This window comes from Mus caroli, unplaced genomic scaffold (assembly GCF_978045245.1).
Source record: "Mus caroli unplaced genomic scaffold, Mus_caroli_1 scaffold_15, whole genome shotgun sequence".
NCBI classification, from domain to species: Eukaryota; Metazoa; Chordata; class Mammalia; order Rodentia; family Muridae; genus Mus; species Mus caroli.
In genome coordinates this window covers 37,862,927-37,888,856 of record NW_028227270.1, presented here as the reverse complement: position 1 = coordinate 37,888,856, position 25,930 = coordinate 37,862,927, and the positions used below count along the sequence as shown (strand labels likewise).

Below are 25,930 nucleotides of genomic sequence, written 5' to 3'. Positions count from 1 at the left end.
TGGACTATTTAACAATGTTGAATACATCATGTGTGTGCTTTGCAAATTCTTTATCTATATGATCTTGGTGTCTTATAGTAGTGTCTTTGCCTTGTGAGTGACTTAGTGTGTGTTGTTCATATAACTTAAAAACTTTGAGACTGCTGCTAACATGGAAAACTGTGGCTGGAGTCATAATCTTTGACAAGCACGTCGTAATCATGGTGAAACTCACACGTGTATGCCGTGAGGCCAAACTGAGCTGCAGTTTCGGAGAAGGACATTGGGTAAAGGAGAGTGGATAGTCTTAGTGATTAAGCAGTGCTTAATCCACCAGAACTAATTATATCATAATAACCTCTGCAATTAGATAATTACCTAAACTTATATTTTTAAAAATTTACTCAAGGTAACCAAGAATAAAGAAATTGAAAGTCAGCTGAAGGTCAGACCAAGTATCTAACAGCCTTTTCTCTTCCAAGAACCTTGAACTAGAGCCAAATAATCTATTAAGTAGTCAGGACAGTGGCTTAGCGTTACATAATACATGTGGGAATTTTTCAGGTCCACTGTCAGAGTCAAGAGGGAAATTCTGAGCAGTGTGTAAAGTAGTTATATCCTCTGACATAAGAGAGACAAAATAATTGAAGCCGCTGCTTGCAAATGAAACAAGCCTGTGGAAAGCTTCCTACCTAGTTAACTTCCAATTCATAGCAATTCACTTTCATTATGTGCAAATATTTTTAGATATAATTTTAAACAGAGTAAAATATAGACTTTTAATATTCTGTGCTCTATGGGTTTGCCATGTAATTGATAATCATTATTTTAATTTTAATTCATGACCTAGAGCTCTCTGGTATATAATATCAAGGTTCTGTAATTTTGTGTCTGACTCCCTAAGGAGATATGATATGTCTCTTTTAAACATTTAAATTTAGAGGGCTGTGGTCTATTATTAAAAAGCATATAGTTACAAATGAGATAATAACCTTAGTTTTTTGCACCACATATTTCTTACCAGTGACCATCATTCGCGAGGATTGTTCTAATGAAGAGTTTAAGAGCTTCAGGAGGAAGTGCTCTCACAGCTAACCGATGCTTAAACATAAGATGAAACACCCCATATTACTTTTCCTGTGCTCTCCTGGCAGTGATCTTCGTAAAATAAGATTAAAGGATTTAGTTTTAAATTAGTTGACATTTACATATATCAAAGAGCACTTCCATAATCGTCCATCTTATTTGCATAACTAGGGGCGTTATCACCTCTGCTGTCAAAACACGAGATTGTTTTCCATTCAGAAATGAATTAGATGCCCTACTTAGCATACACAGGTATATAAAGGTTCATTAACTCTCTGATTTGGGTAATTTTTCATAACAGAAGGGTGAAAATTGTCACCTAATTTCATTAAAACATATTAAGAAGCTCTTTACAAAAATACAGTTCATTTCAAGTGTTGGGTTTTAAAACACAGTTTTCATCATTTAAATGACTTCTTAAATTACTTATAAGATTATTTTAATTATAAAAGCAAAGCGCCCTGTGCGGTAAGCTCCAGTGTGCGATGTGCCACGTGCTCTTAGAAAGAGTTATTTTTACTCATTTTATTGTTTTGTGAAGTTTATTTCCCTGATGAATCTAGGAAACTGGCTTGCTGTGGAAGAATTGTTTAACTTTTCGTTTTTGTTCAGCAGGAACGAATGCAGGGATTTGGGAACTGAGCTGCGCACGTGCTGAAGAAGGAAACTTGTTTGAAGGAAGCAGGAAAGAGAAAGAAAAGGAAGGAAAAAATACATAATTTCAGGGACGAGAGAGAGAAGAAACACGGGGACTATGGGGAGAAAAAAGATTCAGATCACGAGGATTATGGATGAGCGTAACAGACAGGTGAGTGTGGAGTATCCCTTCGTATCTGTTCCACACATATATTCAAGGCACTAAAATCATGTTGGACTCTGTGAGCTCAATGTATCCAGTTTAACTGTTGATTTTCATCTCTTTGGAACAAAGCAGGGAAGAGAACTTTAACTGTTAGAAATATGTTTTAAAGATTCGTGATTGCTCACTTTCCACTGCCTCAAGACCTTTAAGTGGGAGCTGTATTTGTATGACATGAATAGCTTAATAATTAGGAGTTAATAAGCGTAGAATTGCTACACTGCACGCATCATCAAACAAAGATAGGCTTACATGCATGGGAACTGGGCCTTTTGTGGTCATCCACTTAAAAGTTTATAATATAGCTTAAATATCCTCTCTCTGAGAAGGGGCCGGCTTTCTTCTCATCACAAAAGAGAGTTTGAAGTAAAGCCAAACATTTCCAGACTCTCCTGACAACAGCAGAACTTTTACATGAGCTAGCAGTTGTGTAAAACATAGAGACAAGAACTTCCTGTTAACATGTGTTTTCTCTTATTCCTGAATTTTATAAGCCTGGTACTATCTTTTCTTTTCTACACCTCCAATGATCATGTCTATAAGACACAACCAGTTTTGAAGACCTCAAATATCAAATGTTCAGTCCTGTGCTATGAACCTGCATTATGCATTATGAGTTCTTACAGTCTGAGTCACTGTCTTTATTCTGGAAAGAGTAGCCTGGCTATGTGAGGGTGACTAGCAGGTTTAGACACATCTTTCTGTTGAATATCAGGTGTCAATCCTTAAGAGGAATCAGTCTACCTGGGTACACAAAGTGGCATGCAGACAATGGAACCTGTTCCTTGGCCCTAAGAGAGGACAGACTCTCACTCTAACCTATTTATGGTCCATAATATTAAATATAGCTTTGGAAATAGTTCCCCACACTCTAAGTCGGACACTCACCTTCTATTTAGTCCCTGTTTACCCTTGTGTGGCATGAGAATAGATTCCATTTAAAACACAAATGCTTTTACACTCATAAATTAGAATGAATAGGAATTGTTGTTTATTTCATTATGTTTACTGATGGCTCTTTACAAAAAGCCAGTGAGCTTTTAAGAACTAAGATTTGCCTGTTTTTGTTTTTTAAGATTAGACGTTTTCAGAAATGAGTGTATTTCAAAGATCCACAGGACTTGAATTGCTTTGAGCTTAATTTTGAGTTAAAGGATGAAAAATATAAGATTCATGAGGGATTCCACTATTTTCATTCATGTATAGCTGGGATCTTAAATTAAGACTGAAATATTGAACATCACTTACATTGACTATGGGAGCATTGTTGTTGGAAACAATCTGCTTGGGTTGAGGTATAAAAAATAGATGAATTATCATTTCTAATTTAATAATAATATGATCTATTTTTTAGCTTCGTGAGATTCATTATATCTTTTTTTACTTATAAAGACAGAAGGAAAACTATGGGGGTTGGATTGTGTGGACTTTGCTGTGCTTTTTAAGGAAACAAAGCATCTATAGAGATACAAAATTTGTCACATCATACTCTTGAGAGAGCAAGTTTAAAAGTTTGCATGTAGTTGTCTTGATCTATGTTTGTAGATACTCTTACCTGTATTAAAAGGTCACAATAATTTTAAGAAGTGGAAATAATATTTAAATTCAGCTTACGCTGACTTGGTACTTTTAAAAAGTACTAAGGATCGTTTCCTTTATTATATAGGATGTAGAGTCAATTTATTATTTTTCTCAGCCTGTGTGTTCAGTAGGCTTTTTAATTCAATACCATTGAAGAAAATTAGTAACAATAATATTACTGTGGTTTAAGCTATGCTTCAGTAGTTGTCCAGGATGACTATTGACTATTTTAAAGAGCTGTCATTTATGATAATGTTTGTCTTGCTTACCTCACATTTTCTGTGCAAATTGTCCAAAGAACCACTTGGATAAGAGAATGAAGTATATAGGTCACTTCTGATAATCAAAACCAGCGAATGTGTGGAGGAGCTCCTAACCTGGGCATCCTTTAAATTATGTGTTCACATATTGAAAAGAAGAATGTCACCAGCTTAGCTCTTTCTGAAGCTGCCTGACTGGGGTGGCCTAGTAGGACCTCACACAGAGGCTAGCTGCTGTTTCTTCTTGAAAGCAGTGAACACAGTTTTTTTTCTGCCTTTGCATTTGTGTATTTGACCACATACAGAATAATGTGGGCCTATGAAGAAAAAGAAATGCTAACCCAAAGTAAGCCCCGAAATACCATAGAACTTATTAACACATTGTGTTTAAGAAAGATAACTCATCAGAAGACAGAATAGTCATTTATACACAGTTCTACCTTCATTGTCTCATTTATAACAAGGAAACAATGGCTAAAGCTCCAAGTTAGAAACATACAGTAGTGTAATACGGATAAAATTTCACATATTTTTACTTTACATTTTTCAGTTTCTACTTTTATAAAGCCAATTTCTTAGTCTTCATTAAGTTTATGTTAATATGTACAACAAACTCACGAATTGTCATTTTATCTTACAGATACACTCAGACAGCTTGTTGAAAGTCATTACCAACTATTTTCCAATGATGACATGTAAATTATTCCATTTAATCCTTAAAATAGGATTCTATTTTATAGTTAGAGGTTATTTATTTATTAAATCAACAAGTATTATTTGACTGCACCCTGCCCAAAAGAAAATTCTTCCTAGTGAATAACAGTCTCATTCATGGACAAGCGAAGTGTTCTGTAAACCACCAGGTAGCAAATACTGTTTGCATTGTGCTGTCTGACTCAGCTGTGGAGCTCTTCATAGGTGCTCTGAATGCAGCCAGAGACAGTAGATGTGTGTCTATAGTCAGTAAGAAAGCTTTACTGACAAAACAAATGTGAAATACAATTGTCTAGTGGACCACAGTTTATAGACTTCTGGTGGACTGAAATAGACAAGAACTATGGAAATACAGAACAAAAATGTCATTTATGGCCTGAGAATGAAACTATCAAAGCACTATGAAAGAACAGCCAGGGGGTGCTGTATTTACCACTCAAGCTTGGAGAATGACCTCTCTAAGCAGGTAAAAATATGGGAACTACAGCATTCTAGAGGAAATAGAATTTCCAAGGCTTGAGATAGAAAAAAGCTTGGCTGAAAATTCAGAACACACTTAATAAGATTTGAGCCTGGTGTGTGGCTTTAGAGTTATAAAGGATTCCACATTGTGTTGAACAACATCCTAAAATGCTTAGAGAGTCTGCTTCACTTAAGAGTAACTGGTCAAGATCTTACAACAAAGGGTAAAAAATGCCAAAGATCTAGTCTAGTTTCAAATTACTCCTTTTCAAAACAAAAACATGCTTCTTTCAATGATGCTATGCTGCACCTAGCATAATTTAATGGCTAAAAGACCAAGAATTTACTTCATCTCCTTTTCCAGTCATTTCATATTGGAACCCATAAGAGATAGGTAAGAGTTCACGTTTTAGAGATATATAAACCTATTTATAGTTCCAGCTCTATATGTTACCTTGATTTAATAGATACTGTAGTACATTACACTACACTAAAATAGGATAACTCTTCAGCAACTTATTTAACCTCTCTGAACCTCATTGGTAGAGTGAAGATTAAAAATAGTCACACACACACACACACACACGCCCTTTACAGTGCTAAGATATGAAGCCATGTATATGAAGTGCCCAGGATGTAAGTGCTCAGTGAATGCCCAGATCAGCTTCTCCAGTTGCAAACCACACTCTTGGAGCCATTGTATCTTATAGTCCCTGTGATTTCTAGCAAAAGTTGTTGGCCTTTCACTTTGAGCAGTTCTACCATAAAAGAATGTCAGGAGGGGGTGGCACAAAGTAGAGCAGGAACACAAAGAAGCCCCCTTGCTGAGAATCGGCTAGAGAATCATCCAGAACAGTGCTGCTGCAGAAAGGATGGCCTGTGGACAGGGAAGGAAGAGCACACGAGACATGAACAATGCATGCCTTGCGACAGGGAGGTTGGAAAGAGAGTCCTAGATCCTGTACATGTGGGATTATTTTCAAATGTATGTTACTGACCAAATTCTTTTTAAAATACCTTTCATCGTTTTATCACTTCTACCTCCAAGCTTATGGTAACTAATATTTCAATCTCCAGTCTCTCCATCTTCTTGTTTCCTTGTTTATCCTTGACCCTTAATGATTAGGCAATCATAGAGCCTTGGCCTTTTTCATGTTTTACACATTCTTTAGTTAGTGCTTGAAACAATTGGACTTCTAATTGGTTTATTATATGTTTCAATTTTATAAACAAGATATAATTAGAAGCCTGTTCGATCAGGAAGATATATATATACTCAGAATGCTAAGTAATCCTAAACCTATTCGCTCAGATTTTTGTACTGAATTTTTCATTTTCCCTACCTTAAAACGGCTAAGATAATTAAATTCCAATATATTCATGCAACTTGTTACAAAACAACATCTAAATAAATGAATAACTACAAGAGGGAAGTATTTGCAGATAGTACACTTAGGATCTAGGACCTAAAACAGCACATACACTTTCTATACATACACCAACACCAAACCTGCATCTATGCCTACACTTGTGCCTACACCTGAACCTATGCCTATACCTAAACCTACACCTGCACCTATACATATATATGCCTGTAACTTTCCTTTGTTCCTTCAGATCTGGCTATTTGTTTTTTGCCCGCAAAGTAAATTCTACATAATTATCAATGTGATAACTTGAACGCAAATTAAAGACAATCAGTAACATTCCCATTTTAGTCAAGAGAATCCTCTTACAAATTAAAATAATTCAGAGTTCATAGCAATTAAATTTTCTAGCATTCCTTCCTCTTGGGTTTCTAGATGTTTCTTCGCATGTAACATCTAAGGAAAGGCCTGCAGAAGTATGTTCACTATAGATGTCATCTCTAATAGTTTGTATACCCTGAGGCTTTATCAGCTAAATCTGATTATTTGTGTTGAACTAAAGAATAAAAAAATTGCAATTCCCTCAGATGACTCAAAAATAAGCTTCCTTTTACCTATATTCAGTTCTTTACATTTTAGCTCAAGTTACACAGGTATTTTCAGTGCAATTTCCCTTCAAGATAGTATCCAGAATTTGAACAAATAAAAAAGAGTCGTTCACAATTCTAAATTTGGAGATTATATCTAATTACTTAAATAAAGTTTGATGAAGTTGTGACCAATTCAGTCTTCAAATGTAGAAAACTAGATATTTAAGAAATGCAAATTACTTGATTTGACAAAATAAGCTCTTGGTGAATTCTGTCATCTGCCATGGAGAGCAGAGTTCTGCAGGCCCATTGTCAAAGGCACTTCCTTCCGCGTCTCCAGAAACAGAATGTTCATACTTGCCAGTTTTAGCTGAGACACTACCACTGAGATACCTTCTTTGATGGAGGAATCTTGACCCTGCTACAGATCTTGTGAATAGGAGGTTCAATGAAAAAAAAAAGAGTTTTCTTTTTTTTTTTTTTAAAGATGAGTTTTCTGTCTTAGTCAAAGTAAGTTTGTATATAACCTCATAATGTTGGTCATTTTATTTTTTTCCTTAATAACATATTTTAACAGATTATAATTTTCCCTGAACTTGTACAAAAATCATGTTCAGGTCATTCTATATAAATGAAATATGGGAGTATCCTAGGGTTGTTAAGACACAGATTTCTCAGTTGATTCAATACTGGGAATATCTAATGGACAGTTCTACTATGCATCCTCATTCTTTTACTAACTAATCTTAAAGTCATGATGGAAAGTCTTTAGATTTGAAATTATTTATTATTGAAGAGATTAGCAGCAAGGAAAACCAGAAGCAGAGAAAATGGTGTTTGTTATACTTTGGAAATTATTTTAATAAATAGAAAAAAGTAATGTGGAGTTGTCAGGGTGCTTGTGTGTGATTAAAACGATGCCAGTTCATTTTGTTTTAGCAATTAGAAAAATTGTTGACAAGTGGTCTCTGAATCATGGAGTTGACACACAGCACACACATATCCATCCCATAAGGGTGTCCTTTTTTCTATTTATGTCAGCTAAATCTGCTCCCTGTGGCCAGAAAAGAATTGCCCCAACTGCTAAACACATTCATTAGGTTTCCTCTGATAGGAAATCCAAGAGAGGTTAAAACTCTCTTAGAAAGGGCCAAGTATTCTTCATGAAAGAAATAAGTGCTTTCTCTACATGCTCGGGTTATGTTATTGGCTCTGTTCTAATTTATGATTCTGACATAATTTCTATTCAAAGATAAACAACCTAAAATTTGTAAGAATATTTTCCTGTATCTCAAAACTTTCAACTTTTTTTGTTGAAAATAGACAGAAAATGCCCTCTTTGGCTCTGTGAACATGTGCTCACAACATTTTCCCCTTCAAATGCACAAGCACACATCACATGTGAAGTAGCTTTACTGAGGACCAACAGTAGGGATATGAACATTACAAGTAGACCACATAAAGTAAGAAAGTTTTCCATACACTGAATTAAAAGAAACACTGGTAAATGTTTTCAAACCTTGCCCTTTGCAGTCAAAACTCCCTTTTGCATTATGTTATTCATTTAAAATGGAATACTTTCAAACTTATGGTGAAAGCATTATTCTAAAGTTTATAACCCATTATACTTTTTGAAAAACATTTGGAAACTATATATTTTTTCCAAACATAATAGCAAGTATGAAAAATAAAATAAATAACATAATTAAATGGAGGATTAAAAATTCCCTATTTGCAGTGTGTACTTGTGTTTCTCTTGAAATATGTTAGACCATTAATGGGAATAAGAGAAACCAATTTAGATGTTTGGAAATTCGACTTTTAATTTTAAATTGGAACAGTTTAGCTTAAGAAATCACTAACATTTAAATAACATTTCAACAAATGTAACTGTTTGGAAACTACAGCTGAGGCAGCCTCCTGCCTTCTGTCTTGCAAGGATTGATTTGGAAGGCCCTGAGGGAGAAACTATTGGAGTTGGGAGCTAAAACTGAAGCCACTGTGGGAAGGAAGAAGTCACCCTCTTCCTGTTATGACAGGAAAGCGTAGACAAATGTGCTTCCTGAGTTAGCTCAGCAGGGAGTGTAGGATTCTTTGACCTTTAACTTAGGTATGTTTTGACCATGTTGAACTAGTAAACATGCTTTGGACTTCCAGATACTAATTTGTCTTATCTGATTCTTCTCCACATGAAATTAGTATATTTAGTAAATGAAGGTGTGGAGGAGCAGCCTGTAACCACTGTAGAGACTGTACTTAAAGAAAAGTGAGCTATTTTCTTCTACTTCTATCATGTTTAATATCCAAAATAGATTTTTAAAATTGGTTGAGTGCATATTAGTTTTAGTTTCAGAAGGTATCATGTACATTTAAGAGGCATTTAACTATTATAAATTATTTTGTTGACTTGAAAAATGTCAATACTGAATTGTATATTTTAAAATAAATTGTATTAGTTTGATAAAAAAGAAAGAAAGAAGAAAAGAAAGAGAGAAAGAAATGAAGAAAGGAAGAAAGGAAGAAATGGAGAAAGAAAGAAAGAAAGAAAGAAAGAAAGAGAGAAAGAGAGAGAGAAAGAAAGAGAGAGAAAGAAAGAAAGAAAGAAAGAGAGAGAGAGAGAAAGAAAGAAAGAGAGAGAGAAAGAAAGAGAGAGAGAGAGAAAGAAAGAAAGAAAGAAAGAAAGAAAGAAAGAAAGAAAGAAAGAAAGAAAGAAAGAAAGAAAGAAAGAAGCCAATCAGACCTGAAGAGCCCGTACAAGTGTGTTTAAAATGTCACGGGATAGAATTCTCTTTTAGAAGGTAAAGCATTACCAGATTTTGCAAGGGCCACTCTTAAACCATGACAAACTAAATGATGGACACTGGCTTCCCCTGTCCTTACATAATCAAATTATCAGAAATCCACAGAAACAACTTTGAAAGCCCAAACTCTTCAATGGACACTCCCTTGTCTGTGATACAATCTCCTATTTATTATTCACCCCCAAAATACCATGCAAAGCACACGGTTTAAATTTTTGTTTAGAAATTTTGTATGTTGACTTAGGGTAAGGGGCTGATAGAGTTCTATTTTCCGAGGCCCTCATTTTAACAAGTTTATTGTGTTGAGAAAGTTAGAGACTGATGCTTACACATCCTGTGGCAATGCTCCTGTATTTCACTGAAACATGGCTCAGTTTGCTGGAGGCTAAGGAGGACAATGGTTTCCTTTGCAGCAGAACACACTGCTGTCTCTTGGTCGCAAGTTGTGCTGGAGGGTTACAAGCACATGGTAGCAGTCTGCTTAAAAGAGCCCCGCACTGCTCTTTAAAGAGCCTTTCATTTAGCATGGCAGGCCCCTTCATTGTATAAAGGAGCGCTTGTCTAGAACACAACTCTCTAGTGGCACGGCCTCCTCCCACTGAGAGTAATCATCAGGCCTAGCACTCATAGCCTTTCTAAGGACAGACTGAATTATACAAAAGAAAACTAAAGAGGAATACTCAGGACAGTTGTGCCATTACTTACTGACAGGAACAAGGGAGGCATCCTGGAGCATTTAGAAGGCCATTACCCTTTTTACAATTAGAGATTGTTGTTACAGAGTCTTGACTCTATCCCTAACCCTTTAAACACATGGGAAGACCTAGTGGCTCATGGATTATTACAAAGCACATTGTCTCCAGGAGCTGTTCCTCCTGTCACTCCTTACTCCCTCATCTGCCTCAGCTTAGAAAACTGGAGATCATCGTGGTGACCGAGGGGTAATAAGGAGACTGAGGTTTAAAATGCGTTCACATAAAGAAGTTATGTATGTAATTCTAGGTGTGGCAGAATGGAAGAACATTGGTGTATTAGTTCCAGCATATTTGAAAACAAATGACAATTACTTTATGGATTAAAATGATGGCTTTAGAATCCAGTCACTCGGGGGTAGATTACTTAACCATCTACAGAAACCTCTGTTTTTATGCCAGTTCTGGGAAAATAGAAGACAAGAATAAAGAGACAGAAAAAGAAAGACACAGAGATGGGTGAGGGAGAGAAAGAGAGAGAGAAGGAGAGAGGGAGAGAAAGAGGGAGGCAGGGAGAAAGAAAAAGAATAGGAAAGAGGGAGGGAGAGAAAGAGTGGTAGAGAGGGAGAAAGAGAGAGGGAAAAGGAGAGAGGGAGAGAAAAGAGAGGAAGAGAGGGGAGGGAGGAAGAGAGAAAAGGAGAGGAAGAGAGAAAACGGGGAGAAGGCAAGAGGAAGGAAAATGGAATGGGGGGAGGGTGGATGGGTTAAGAATCACACCCCTCCATTCATTGAATACAAAAACATTTCTTTAGAATTAGGCCTCAAATACTGTGGTTTCAGACTCTAAACAAAATTAATGTGGCTTCTCTTAAAGGTAGTCTGAAATCTTCAAGGTTTTGGTCTTGGTGTTCTTAGGAGTGTAGTAGCTACTGTTTGAAAGGCTCATCACCTTAATTTCTTTAGGATTTTTTTTCCAGTAGGGTACAGGGATTCCCATTGTTAATACAGAGGTAGGTTCTTCAGGGGTGGCTAGGAATGTGAAGAATGTGGAGCAAGGATATGGAGGAAAACAGATTCCAAAATACCCTTTTGTGACCCAGTAAGCCAAACTAATTTCCCTTCCTCCAAAGCAACTACACAGAAAATCCTGTCCTGGAATTTTAAAATGTGGTGTTGGAACTGCCTGTGTAGCAATGTCTGTGTGGAAATCGGAGTTCCATTCTTTTTATTCTAGCTGTGAGCAGACCTGTGTCTGCTTCCAGCCAAAGTACTTCCCATTTTGGGAAACTGAAACATCTATAAATACAGAAATAATCCGTGCCTACTCATGCCTGTGTGTGGTTCTCACCAGCTTTCGTGGGAATGGCTTGAGTGTCTAAGGGTAGCCGGGGCTACAGAACCACACAAAAGCATCCCTGGTTTGTTGGTGGAAATAGAAACCACTGGCTCTCAAATGAATCTTAGTAGCATTATTTTATTTACTTTAACCCTAGAAGCTACCTTTACCTAAATTAATGCTCTCCCTTAGGGTGCTGTTCTCAGGAAAAGGGTCAGGTGGCTACAAAAGCAAACAAAAAAAAAGTAAGTGTACACCCCAGCTAACACTGGCCTGTACCTGAGCCATGGAAGTGTCTGCTCAGGGCTTAGTAACTTACAAGAAGGAAAGCATGCTGACTAGAGAAACATGCATTGTGTGTGGAAAAGACATTATTTCTGGCTCATCTAGGGTCTAGTTGTATAGCTTTACATAAGGCCATTTACCTCTGTATATATAGTATTCATCTGAAAAGGGGGGATGACAGACTACCAACTACAGTCTTTGGAGGTACTATTGAGTGTTGTAAAACAGCTTAGTAGAAAGTCTTTGACCATCCTAAAAAAACATACCAGAGCCACTGTTCCTGCCTAAGACAATTACAATATGCTCTAATTTTAAACACAAACTCAAACAGGTTGTGGCACCATTAAGTTTTTCTCTTCAGCTCAACTTCATGGGATGTATATTTTTACAATCTGTCAAAATGACAAAAGCATAGAACACCTATGTGAACATGTCTCCGGTTGATGGTAGCTTTCTTTAAACTTAGTCTTAACATATACAAGAGTTTATTTTGAAATTCCACTCTATAGAGCATGCACAATTTCTCCATTCATCTGTCCATTCATGAAATAAATATTTAGTCAGTTATTATTTTTGGACTTTAAATTAAAATGATGAATAGAAGAGGGTTCCAGCTTTCAAGGAACGCTGTGATGCAGTTGAGACACTTTAAAAAACATATGTGGGTAGTGTTAACACAAGTGGATGGGTCCTAACCACAAAAATCACAATGATGTTTTACTTCTTGGTATATAAAATTTATAGGTGATAATTGTGATAAATTGATGACATTGATTTACTAAATCATAAGATATTATACATAGTGTAAAATTGTAAGAGAGGGTACTTGCTTTGAACTTTATTACTAATTAATCATATTCTTTGCTACCTAAAAGTCAATACCATCTAGCCATAGAGGTTGAAGGTGTAAAAGCTATAGAAAGAGCTGTAGGGCAAGTTCCTTGTTACCTTAGAAATATATTCTGTTGACCCCAACATCCAGCTGTAGAACAAGATCTAAAATAAAGGCAGTAAGATACGCTCCACTATTCTCTCTCGCTATCAGGTTTTCTTTTTCTTGAGTGGATGATATTCATTATACACTAGAATACGTTCTAGAGTAAGACATAATACACACACCTCATCATGTGCATGAAGCTTCAGGCCTGGGAAAATGACTACTGTATGACTGTTAACATTCTGAATATGGACTGTTAAAAGCAGCAAATTCCGTCTTCAATGGCTCCCCCTAGAATTATTCTCAGACCCCTCATCAGTTTCTCTGTCATCCTATCAATGGTCTGATTCTGTCTACGTCTTTCTACAATATAACTTATGACACCTGACATAGTCACCAAAGATTACCCTGACTAACAGAAGGAGCTGTAAAGATAATTTATTCCCACTGTAGAACATCTTAAACTTAGATCCTTTCCCCCAAACCATCTACCATATTTTTTAGGTTTAGAAAGTTTGTTTTAAAAAAATATTGTGAGTGCAAATTTCCAAATCACCTGTTTGATCAGCTCATTCATGACTCAACTTCTTAATGTTGACAGAAGCTACAGACTCCGACACTTCTTCATAGCTCTGCTCTCCATATTCATGTTACATGCAGATCTAACTAGCATGCCTAGTTTTCACCTAAACCCATGTTAAAAGTGTTTCTTGGGAGCAGAAAGTGACTTCTACAGACTTTTTCGCACTTAGCTGCCATTAATTAGTTCTTCTTTTCAGTGTGTTTCTTCAGCCAGTTACGGTCAACCATCCTCAAATGCACAAATATATGTGTCTTAAAAGTCAGAACTTGGGGATAGAGAACTGGCTCGGTGGTTAAGAGCACTAACTGTTCTTTCAGAGATCCTTAGTTCAATTCCCAGCAACCACATGGTGGCTAACAACCATATAAGGGAATCCAATGGCTTCTTTGGGTTGTCTGAAAAGAGCTACAGTGTATCCATACATATTAAATATGTAAATAAATAAATAAATCTTTTTTTAAAAAGGAGGAAACGCCTTTTTTTTTTAAAGTCAGAACTCATCAGATGGTGCAAAGAATATTTGGCTGATAAACATAATCATCCCAAATGCTGAGCCTCCTCTATGTATGAGGAGGTAAGTAGAAATGTGTGTTTGTATGTGTAAGTGTATGTATGCATGCAGAGGCTCTTTTTTTGACTTCTTCTGTCCCTCTCCACCTCATTTTCTTAAGACAGGATCTCTCTCTGAACCTGTAGCTCAGTGGTTAGTTAGGCTGTCTGGCCAGTAAGCTTTGGAGATCCACTTGACTGTACCCTCAATCTCTAGCCCTGGTCATTATTGAGTACCGCATCTGCCTTGAAGTGGATGCTGGGGACCCAAACATAGGTTCCTATGTTTGCACAGTGGGCAATTTATGGACTGAGTCATCTCCTTCCACCCCATCTTTCGATCTTCCTTTTTCTCTCTGTGCCTGCAACTATAAAAATAAACTTCTATCTTCACACTTCTCCACCCCTCATGATGCATCATCCAGGCACAGATTCAAAAATACTTTCCATTGAACTTTTCTTGAAGCCTGGAGCATCTATACATATGTATCCTGTTCTGGACATTCTCTGCTTTCCATAGGGTAAATTTCAAAATATTCTAATTGCTTTCTTTATATCCAGAATCTCTCACCTTTAAGAGGTTAAATTACCAAAAGACAAGTAAAGAAAGTTTCTACTTTTTACAGAAAATTATATTGAGGAAGTCAAAGTTTTTTTTAAATAGAGTATTCCTATTCTGCGATCTATATTCAACAACTAGTCATTATGTACCCACAAGTTTGTTGTGTGAAGGCTGCTCTGGGATCTTACAGAATTAAAAAGCAGCAAGAAAGACAGATTCATCAGCAATCAACTCTGTGATATAAGAATACTTTAGGAAATAAAGGCTTATACAACAAGTTATTGGAGGAAACAGTTTGTAGTGATACACACCTGTAACCCCAGCAATTAAGAGGCTGAAAAAGAAGGCCCAGTGCCAACATGGGATACATAGAGACCATGTCTCATCCATCAGCTAATGAAACAATACTGAAAGCTAAGATGAGGAGGGACTTGCTTCTGAGTACCCCCATGAAAACATCTTGGAAGTTATGTTTTAAACTAAGCCTTACCTGGTGAGAGGCTGCTAATGGCCACAAAGAAAGGGAAAGGTCATAGCATCACAAACAGTTCTGACCAAGTACAATCTAAGAATTAATGCCAGGAAAGTAAACTTTAGTTCATGATCACTTCAATTGATTTATCATCATTTTTATTTTTCAGTCTTTTTCACTTTTGATCTGAAAACAAAAGCTAAAGTACAACTATTAGATAATAATGCCACTCCAAATCATTAGGCATGATGGGAAAAAGAGAAGTCTTGGTCCAATCCTGGCTGTTGTTCTTGAGAAAGAAGGTTCTGTTAAGCATTAAGGCATTGGATGATGCTCTTCTCCAGCCACAGTGACATGACATGAGCTAAACAAATACTATTTTATGTAATAGAAGCTATAGCATCCAGCACAAATGAGTTACATGGAAAAGATTTAAGAATACTCAGTAGATCTTGCACCTCATAACATTGGTTGTGTAGAAAGTCTTCAGGAAAAACTGCCTCACAAGATTTTCATTAATTCCTTTACAAATGGATTATATAAAGCTGTATTCAACAAATATGACTCTTTTCAATTTCAGATTCCAACTTCAATTTCTCATCTCTCCTTAATATGGTTGTCATAAAATATGTGATATATGTACATTTGCTAGGACTTAAAATTTAGGGTTATTATAAAACCTAATATTGAAATAGCTTCATACATCATCGTCATTGCATGTAGGGCTATGGAAAGCTTCAATGGTAAGATAAAATGGTCAGTACTTACAGTGTATTTCTTCTTTTAATGCAAATGTATTTACCAAACCTCTTTAATTCTGAAAACTAGATGTTGAATTACAGTGCCCATTCAAATAATACTGGCTTTATTCTTCTCTCAATGCACCCCGATTGAAGTAAACACCCGGAAAGAACATCATTTACTTAACCTCTGTAAAAGCAGTGTTCTGTATCACCTAAGGTTCAAAGTATGCTATTCAGATAGGAATATGGACTTGTCCCCATTATAAACTATTGTCAGATTATGAAAAATGTAATCATTACATTATTATATTTAAGCATAAGAGCTCTGAATTGCAATCTTTGTCACTGAGTGGCATATTTTAAATGAAGAGTAATATCTCAGATCTCTTTGGAAAGCTTAATGCTTAAAAACAATTTTATCTAACTATGAACAATGATAAAAAGCATTATAAAATACATTTTGAGTATGCATGAGGAATATGAACATAATACAGAATTAAATTTAGAGCAATTAAGAGTAGGGTTTGAAGGTATTTTCTTAACTGCGTTAATACAGTCATCCTTTCAGATTGCAGTTTGAATGAAAAGAAGCTATATGCACTGACTCTTTTGACAGGTATTATTAAATAAGTATGCATTATCCAGCAACCTATTGGGTTACAAAAAAGTTGAGAAGCAGCTAAGAGTAAACACAAGTAGTGGATTTAGTGACATTTCTGTCCTGCATATACTTTGATGATGAGTGTTATAATGTGCGAAATTCTGAGGTTTGAGTACAGCAGAAACCATACTGAATTGAGACATTTCACCTATAGTTTGTGGTTATGAAATCTGATTAAAAGTGGTTCCACTTATGTGTGACTATTTTATATCAGAGCTTCTGTATTTAATATATTTTAGCCTATTTCACTAAATAAGACAAGTATGCAGTTATATTTATGTTTAAATTGCATCTCGAAGAAATGTTAAAATATATTTTGAATACTTAAATATAATTAATAATAGTTATTTATCAATTCCAATAAGAAAGCCATCAGCCCATCCTTATTGTCATAGTTCATCTGAATGAATGAGAATAAAAGTTCCTGAAGAAATGATAGCCAGATATGAAAATAAAATGCTAGCTAACTTGATCAGAGGCAGGCTGATTTCTGAGATCGAGGCCAGCCTGGTCTACAAAGTGAGTTCCAGGATGGCAAGGGCTACACAGCGAAACCCTGTCTCGAAAAAACAGAAAGAAAGAAAGAAAGAAAGAAAGAAAGAAAGAAAGAAAGAAAGAAAGAAAGAAAGAAAGAAAGAAAGAAAGAAAGAAAGAAAGGAAGGAAGGAAGGAAGGAAGGAAGGAGGAAGGAAGGAAGGAAGGAAGGAAGGAAGGAAGGAAGGAAGGAAGGAAGGAAGGAAGAAAGGAAGGAAGGAAGGAAGGAAGGAAGAAAGGAAGAAAGAAAGAAAGAAAGAAAGAAAGAAAGAAAGAAAGAAAGAAAGAAAGAAAGAAAGAAAGAAACAAAGAAACAAAGAAACAAAGAAAGAAACAAAGAAAGAAACAAAGAAAGAAACAAAGAAAGAAACAAAGAAAGAAATAAAGAATGAAAGAAAAGCAGTAGAACCACCACCACCGCCGCCACCACCACAGATGCTAAGGCAGTGATAGCTGCTTGGAAGCAAAGTTGCCCAGACTAAAATGTAGATAACATCTGAATAGAAATTATCTGGGTTAATGTGGGCTGCAGTAAAAGTACTATGTGCACTGAACGATAGTCAGTGAGTTAGGATAGCTGATCCTTCTCTCACCAGGAAAAGCAGCATTCTCAAACAGTTTGGAGACTCTCTATGACACTGAGACGTGCATTTTATTAGTTCTCACTTGTAGGGATGCTTAGCTTTTGACAAGATGGGCAATATGGAAGAAGGAGATCTTAGAGTGAACACTGGAGCAAGGGTTTGGAGCTTTTGATAATCACTGGAGATCGTTCAATGGTTTTCTGGAATTAAAGGGGGGGAGAGAAAAGAATGGAGATCTAGATTTAAGAGTTACAATTAAGTGGCAGTAATAAGTGAACTACCCTGTGTAAGATCCACTGTGTTTAAAGAAAATATATGCTAAATAAACCAGTCAGACTTCCAAAGTATGAGCCTCAAAAATGTATGTATTCCTTAAAATAAATAAATAATAAATAAATAAGGACATAATACTGTCAGCCATTAGTTGGGGAAGCCGGTTGTAATTTAAAAGGTTTCTGAGCCTTTGATACAACAGTCTGCCTTCCTACTAAATCTGTGAGACACTAGGACAGATCTTGGAAGTCTTTTCTTGGAATGATACACTACATAATGCTTGCTTGCAAACACCAGACCATATATGGGTTTGTAGTTAATGTTGTTCATGCTGTTGGGTGGATTGGCCAGGACAAGCTAACATTTAAAGTACACTGAAATTGCAAGTGTGGAATATGTTCATTTACTGGGACTGGCAAGTGAAGTGAATGCAGAACTGGAAACAGGAGCCTCAGGGGGCAGTTCCTGAGGGAAAAGCGTGTGCACAGAATAAGATGAATAGAAGAGACAATGATTCCAGGCAGGGAGAGCATCCAGGCCAGGAAGCTGCTGGGCTGCCCGGGGTGACTTGATAAGGATATGAATGGTTGGGCTGCCTGGGAAGTAGACAAGTGTGAACCTGACAAATATGGGACTTGTAGGAAAGGGATTATGGGACTTGGTCATAGATTAGACTAGAAGAAAAATGGTCAAAAATAGCAGTTACTAACCTTAGAGAGGAAAATCAGAAACAGGAGAATGAAACCAAAATCCTAACAGTAGTTCCCCAATGCCCAGCCAAGTTTCTAGAGAGAGAGTAAACTGGCTGAGAGTTGTACCCACAAGCTGCAAGGGTTGTCAATTAAGTGGCACAAGAGTAACCAGTTTTGTGTGTGTGTTGTTTTCACACAGATCTAAAATATTAGGTTTATAATGTCATGGCTAGTCTTCAAGTAATTAAAAAACAAATCAAACTCTAGGTTTATAATTGGGAAAACTGTTAAACATGTTGAAGTTGAAGAAGCTGAAAGTTTTGAAGAAACAAGATTGTTTCTTCCTTCACCTTCATTTGAATGCCCTGAGTTAAATCTTACATCTCCAGTTTCCCTGTCTACCACTAGCTAGCAATCACATATTTTCAAGTTGTAGGCAGAAATCAGTTCAGATCATCATTTGCTTTGTCTTTGAATGTGTTAGCACCCAAGACTCTGGCAGCTCTACACCATTGTTTTGCAAAGGAAAAAATAGTAGTGTGAATACATGCACCACATACGAGTACGGTTTTTGTCTTTAAAAAGGTGTTCTTCTTCCAGGTGACTTTTACGAAGAGGAAATTTGGATTGATGAAGAAGGCTTATGAGCTGAGCGTGCTGTGTGACTGTGAGATTGCACTGATCATCTTCAACAGCACCAACAAGCTGTTCCAGTACGCCAGCACTGACATGGATAAGGTGTTGCTCAAGTACACAGAGTACAACGAGCCGCACGAGAGCCGGACGAACTCAGACATTGTGGAGGTGAGCAAGCATGCCATGAGCCCGGGCTTTCTGCTGTGGGCCCAATACATGCTTTTCCTACGTTCCTAGTCCTGTGCCTGTGCTTGGGGTGTTTACCCCATCTATGACTGCAACATGCTGGTTACTCCTCCCAAAAGGAGAATCAAAAGTGGCAAAGTGATGACCCATATGGGATCTAGAAATCAAGGTCCAGTGTCAGATCAATGGTGCCTCTTGGACGAGTCAGCACCATCCTCCATTGTGTATCAGGACCTGTGAGTTGGGAACTGTGACCAGCTGCTGTGTCATCCGTACTTATAATTCATATTAAGTGTATAACAGCTTCTCCAGCATAATCAAAACATTTTTCAGGTGACCTCATTTGAACCTTATTATGTATGTCACCTCTTTCTAACTCATTCTCTCTCTCTCTCTCTCTCTCTCTCTCTCTCTCTCTCTCTCTCTCTCTCTCTCTCTCTCTCTCTCTCTGACAGCTAGTTATAAAAATACTGCTTTTCCTCAAAATGATATCATTATAGCATTGAACACTGTTAATACACATGAACGGAGATGTTCTAGATGGGTAAAGGGCCATACAATCTCAGTGAACCTTCTAATGTATTTTCAACATGTGTCCTATTTAAATGGTGCCTCCTTGTGAGCAATGGCTCCGCCACTAAAAGGAAAAGAGAAATTTTCTCTCTGCCTCATTTTTGCATTTCCTGTCCTTTCTTGGGACAAGTAGTAGATTTGCACTGACTTTCTCAGAGCTGGAAGAGAGTAAATGGTTCAGAAGCATGAAGTCCACAGTTGGATTTCCAGAGCCCAGACCATTCCCACAGGTAGACCTCTGTCCAAAGGGTCCAACCCTAATTCCAAGCAAATACACAAACCTCCTACAAACCCTTCTTTTTATTACACCCTCTCTCATAATTAATTATTTAAGACAAATTCTGGTTTCTTTCCTTTTATTTGAAGTTTTTGAAGGCATTGAATTTATTGGTTTTAAATTTTCATTCTGTCGCTTTGCCTAATAAGAACAAACAAACAATTTCAGTTTAAATTCACAGCATGTCATGTTTGCTTATGGTGGCTAGGAGTCTGTGCCACCCACTTGATGGGATCCTCAAACTTAAGACTAGTAATAAAATTTACCTGCCTTTTAGGAAAGTTCTTTTCATGACCACATATTGAAAATGCAAAACCAAATATGAAGGAACTAGTTAGTTGTGACACTTCAAGGGCTTTTGTGTGTATGTACTATATGCTTCAAACCTTATCTCATACCACAGCTATAACAACAAATATGCCAGATAACAAACTAAGTTAAAATCTGATTGCACTTGATGTCCTTGGACTAGATAGTCCTTCATATGCTCTGAAACAGTAGAGCTATTTTAGAGGGATTAGAAAATTATGTTTGCATTTAAGTTTTGCTTTCAAGGTTTAAAATCTTGAAGATTTATATATGGAGTTCTGCAGAGGAGGGTGCTATATGTCTTAAGGTGACTTCAAATTTCACCTTCTATATGATATTTTCATAGTCTTGTATAGATGCACATCTGAGAGTTAGATTTTTTTAAAAGGCTCTGATATGAACAGTGGGTCAAAAGTCAGAGATTTGCAGTATCATGGTAAGTATGAAGATGGCTTTCTCTCCAGCTGAAGGTTTCTCATCTGAAAAAATAAAGGAGGCTTGAAGATTACAATCAGTGGGTACAGCGTCTATGCATAAGGGGTACTCTGAGTCTCAATTCTAATACTTCACAAGACTTTGAACATCTTCTGTGACAATATAGTTTATAGAAAGAAACACTGAAGACCCAGAGTAAAGCTCTAGCTCCATTATCTTCCATTTGATATCACTATATCAAAGCTCTGGATCACTCTGGGTTCTAACTCTCTGGAAAAATCTAGAGTTTGTGTCTCAGTATTTTGAGTGCATACAATAAGTAACTGTAACACATTGTAAGTGTGACCAGGTTGATCGTTTCTGTAACATTCCTCACAATTCAGCCCTCCTCTGTCTTAGAAATAACAGTTGATGGAGAAAATTGTAAGGCAGAGGCTCAAACAGAAAAAAAAATTTATATCACTATCATGTATGCCACTTTTAAAAATATGGAACATTGAAATAAGAGTTCTTGAGGTAAGAAATTTGAGTGGAAAGTATATATAGATGACATGTTCCCTCAAGTAATTAGACACACTAGGTTTCAAGTTATTGTAGTGGTATATCAATTACAGTAGGTACTCAGAATTTGCAGCTGGGAGAATTCTCTTTTAGAATAGGTCTAACAGAAAGCTTAAAGTGGAGATAGTTTACTACTCCTGGGTAAAATTTTGAATCTTATTTATTTTAATTTAATGGAATACATTTAACTGAGTAAGTTTAATGAGGAGCATAATATGTTCCATAAAGGGTCATTAGTTTTACATTTCCCATTTGGACCATTATCTCTCTCCCTTAAGCCTCTACAAACAGTTTACTTGCAGGAAGAAAAGGTTGGGGAGAGAGAGAATGTTATGATTGCTAGCATAGAGACTGGAGTGCAGATTCCTGGGCCACACCAGAGTAGAGTTATAGGGTCACAGGAAAGTCTCAGTGCGTGGGTGTTGAAAAGAGATTTCTCCTTTTAGCAGAAAGCTCTGTGTAATTACCATGTCTTTGCTTGATAATTAGCACTACTGTTACAATGGCACAGAGACACACAAAGGCTTAACAGATAGGCTGAAATAGGTTTTTTTTTCCTCCATTGTATCATAATGCAGCTTGAATATCTGTTTAGATACACTATATAAATATGCCAGATTTAGTAAATGTGTTAAAATTGTAATCCATTGTTTAAAAAAGAAACAAAAACAGCTATTGCCTTTAAAATCGTTCCTTTGAAGAAAGTCCACTTTGTTTGGCCCCATGGCACATAACTAGATATTTACCCAAGTGCTAGCTTACAGGGCTCTGAAATTCAGGTAGTATAAAGGGACTACCAAGTTAGCACTTGTCCCATAACTGTGGAAGTTTCTCTCTGGCTATATTCCTGAAAAATGGTGTGTTGAATGTTTGAGAATGGCCTGCAGGGTGTAGATGCTAGTGTCCAGGACAATAATGCTGCGTTCTGGGCAGAATCGGGCAGGCATTCCTGTGAAAGTTGTAAAACACAGTTACAAAAACCGGCTTGGGAACAATTGGAAGACAAAGGAGCAATAGCCCATAAATACCACATAAGCCCCTGAAAGGAAGGTGGTGGAAACTAACAGTTCAACCTCACTACATGACAGTATGTGGGTCCTGAAGTATAGTGCAAGTGATCTGTGCAGTAACAGTGACCAAGACTAACCATTACCCCATGTCCACATCATGTCTACTAAACATGAAGCCCAAGGGTAGGTGTTCTTAGCAGCTGGCCAATGGAGCCTCTCACCATTCAGATGGTCTGTGGAATGGTCATCCAGTCTGGACCACAAGTCAGGCTATAATGTGTAAGTAGGAACAAAATGAAAAAAAATTCTCGAGTAACAAATGTATCAGTAGAAGATTCTCTCTCTCTCTCTCTCTCTCTCTCTCTCTCTCTCTCTCTCTCTCTCTCTCTCTCTCTCTCTCTCTCGTGAGTGTGTGTGTGTGTGTGTGAATGTGAAAAAGAAACAGAGGGAAAATTTAACTGAAATTGTATTTTCTGACACCCTATTCCTGTTGGATTTAAAGATAACCTAGAAGCCATTGTTGCATAAGAAATGTTTCCTTGCCCATTAAGTGCAGTAAGTGTTAAGGCCTAAATTAGGACTCACAAGGCCTTAAAATAGCTTTTAACCTTCGTTGCCTCATAGTACTACGGGAAGGTTATACACAGTCTCAGTGCTCTTGGAGAGGGCTTAAGATCAGCCAGTACAATTTGTTGTTGAAGAAATGCAAAAGAAGTAGAATTAGAACCTCTTTACATAGAAGTATTACAGAATTTGAGATTTGGTGTAAAATGTGAAAACTGTTTCACTTGACCCTCTATTACAGCCAAACCAGTATAACTTCTAGTTATAAAATATAGATTTATAAAATACTTTGTATGTACTTATACACAAGTACTTAGCAGAAAAAGCCTGTATACTGACTTTAGTAGTTTCTAGATTTTCATTTCTTCAATCATTCACCTAACACAGATTTGTTGAATTCCTGCTGTGTGCTACATGCCATGGAACCTGTGATGTGCGAATATGACCAACGTACCTCAAGAGCTCTTAGTTCTGAAAGTGGCTCACCAGGCCAGGTGGCCCTGTCGTTTATTTCCCTTCTGCCTTTGCTTGTAATTCAGTTGACCCTGCCCCTTCCCATCCCGTGCTTAGGACACACAACATATATTCACCTCCCACACACAGTTTGCAGTAAATTTTACAGGGGAGAGGGTGTCATAGGATGAGTTAGAGAAAAGAAAAGGAGGAGAGGAATAATATAAATACAGTATCCTATATGAAAATTTCAAATTTGATTAATTTATGACACTATCTACATCTGTCACTTCTTCTGTGTCAACCACTAGCCGCATGGGGTTCTTCACATTGAAATGAAATAGCACTCGGTGAAATTTATGATTCATTTCCTCAGTAGCACTAGCCACATTTCCAGTGTTCTGTGGCCATATGTGGGCTCGTGGCTACTCACTGAACAGGGAAGATCCTCAGCCATTGGTTTTCACAAAAGGTCAGTGAGACCACACTGGTCTAACTGAAATGTGAAGAGGGAGTGTTTTAACTAATAGTACCCTCAGAGTAACCCCAAGATAAATCCTATAATTCATCATAACTTCATTCTTCAAATTGATATATGAGGGGTACATTTCAATAGTGGCAAACTTTCCAGCAGCATAGCTTTAGAATACAGAGTGTGAAACTTTGTTTAAAAAGATACCAGTTTGGAACTCAATACTTAGTAAAAACTAAACACCCAACTTACCTCAGGCCAGCAACCACAGTCAATCAGTAACCCCACTGTCTGGTTAAAACACACCTGCAAGTGGTCTAGACCATAGAGGGCCACTAACCATGGGGGCGGAGTTTTGGTGCTAGGTAAATCTTTGTCTCAGGGAGAGCTGGTAGATCTCCATGGTACCACTTTTTTGATGCAACATTGGACTACTGCCTAACTTTGTGATTAGTAATTTTTGTTGAAAAAGTCCTCTTTAGGAGGAGACTTAAAGAAATAATGTCCATGATTTACATTATAAATATTCCATAGATTTACCATAACACATAATTGAAATAGTTCATATGGCTAAGGACTCAGGAGACCTCTGCTTCCCTATGTTAAATCAAGTATAGACTTGTTTTCAATAGATTATTTGAATTATTAACAAAATATTAGCATATCTCATACATATTTAAACATTCTATATTGAGCTTTCCAAGGAAAAAGGAATAAACTGAATTTTGTAAAGGATTTTGCAGATTTTCACCTTTGTTTTTATATATCTTTTAAAAATTCACCAAACCTATAAATTGTATTTGCATTTGTCCTAATAAGTCATACTACAATTTTGATATATTCATATTTCTTAAAACTATACTATAATGGTTTTTATACACCAATTTTTAAAAGCCATTTCTTTCTAAAATGATGCTTTTATTTCATTTGCATATATTTTATAAACATAAAAATCTGCTTTGCATCTCATTTATTAAGCAAGCAATCATTGCTGAAAAAGAATAATGTACACGTTCAATTGCTCAAGTTCTATGCATGAGGCAGTAAAGCTGGGCTTCTTGTACTCTCCCTTACTCCCCAGCTCTGGTGGCTTTAACAGCATCAATATTATGGATGGGGTCATCGGAGAGTCCTTAGCAGTGAGAGCAGACAGGGCCACACATTTGAAAGCACAGCCTTTTTCCAGGACTAACTTCATCAGGATTAGTCATCACCATTCCTCATAATTACCTTTTCAATGGTGCCTTGCTGAACTACAGCAAACCAAAGTCCTCATATATTTTTTTCTCTTAACAATTAGGGAAAAAGGGAGAAAAATGCCTAGCCTAGATCAGAATCATCCATTTTGGTGATTTTGCATATTTTGTAGCAGGTAGGATTTGATGATTACAACCTGTTTGAACCAAAGAGAGTAGGCTAGCTGTTGATACCAGGCATATAAAGGAATCTGCTTGAATTTTAAAACTGTCATGTGACATATTAAAGGGTAGAACATTTTTCTCAAATGTGTTACTCAATCTATACTGAAATTCAGAAGTGAAGTTCTGAGACAATTCTCAGTTCTACCTAAAATTAGAATAAAAGTTAATGGTGCTTCTTAGAACTGCATCGTTTATTTTAGCACATGCATTGTGTTGCTGAAGAAGTTGTGGGTTTTTGTTTGTTTTGCTTTGTTTTTTAAATTACAACTAGTTTTTATTTGACTGAAGGAAATGACAATAGGACACCATCGGCACTCAATAAACATCAACTTATTGATGCACATTATAGTCTAAATAAAGTCTATGGAGACTTCCTTTTTGTTTTAGTTTCATCTGTTCTACTAGTTAAAGTGACTTTTCAAATGAACTTGG

General features: G+C 36.7%; 1 protein-coding gene across 9 annotated transcripts in view; it reads left to right on the top strand.

Annotated features, from left to right (window-relative positions):
• Nucleotides 1–25,930, top strand: part of Mef2c (myocyte enhancer factor 2C) — a 144,689-nt gene that overhangs the window by 49,585 nt on the left and 69,174 nt on the right. For 8 of the 9 annotated variants that reach the window (XM_021179835.3, XM_029468445.2, XM_029468447.2 and 5 more), the window contains exons 2-3: nucleotides 1,681–1,873; nucleotides 19,202–19,405. In XM_021179835.3, coding sequence (XP_021035494.1) covers nucleotides 1,820–1,873; nucleotides 19,202–19,405 — 258 coding nt within the window. In that variant the 5' untranslated portion in view covers nucleotides 1,681–1,819. Of the gene's footprint in view, nucleotides 1–1,677; nucleotides 1,874–19,201; nucleotides 19,406–25,930 lie in introns of all 9 variants that reach the window. The other variant, XM_021179832.3, reaches the window with a different exon arrangement.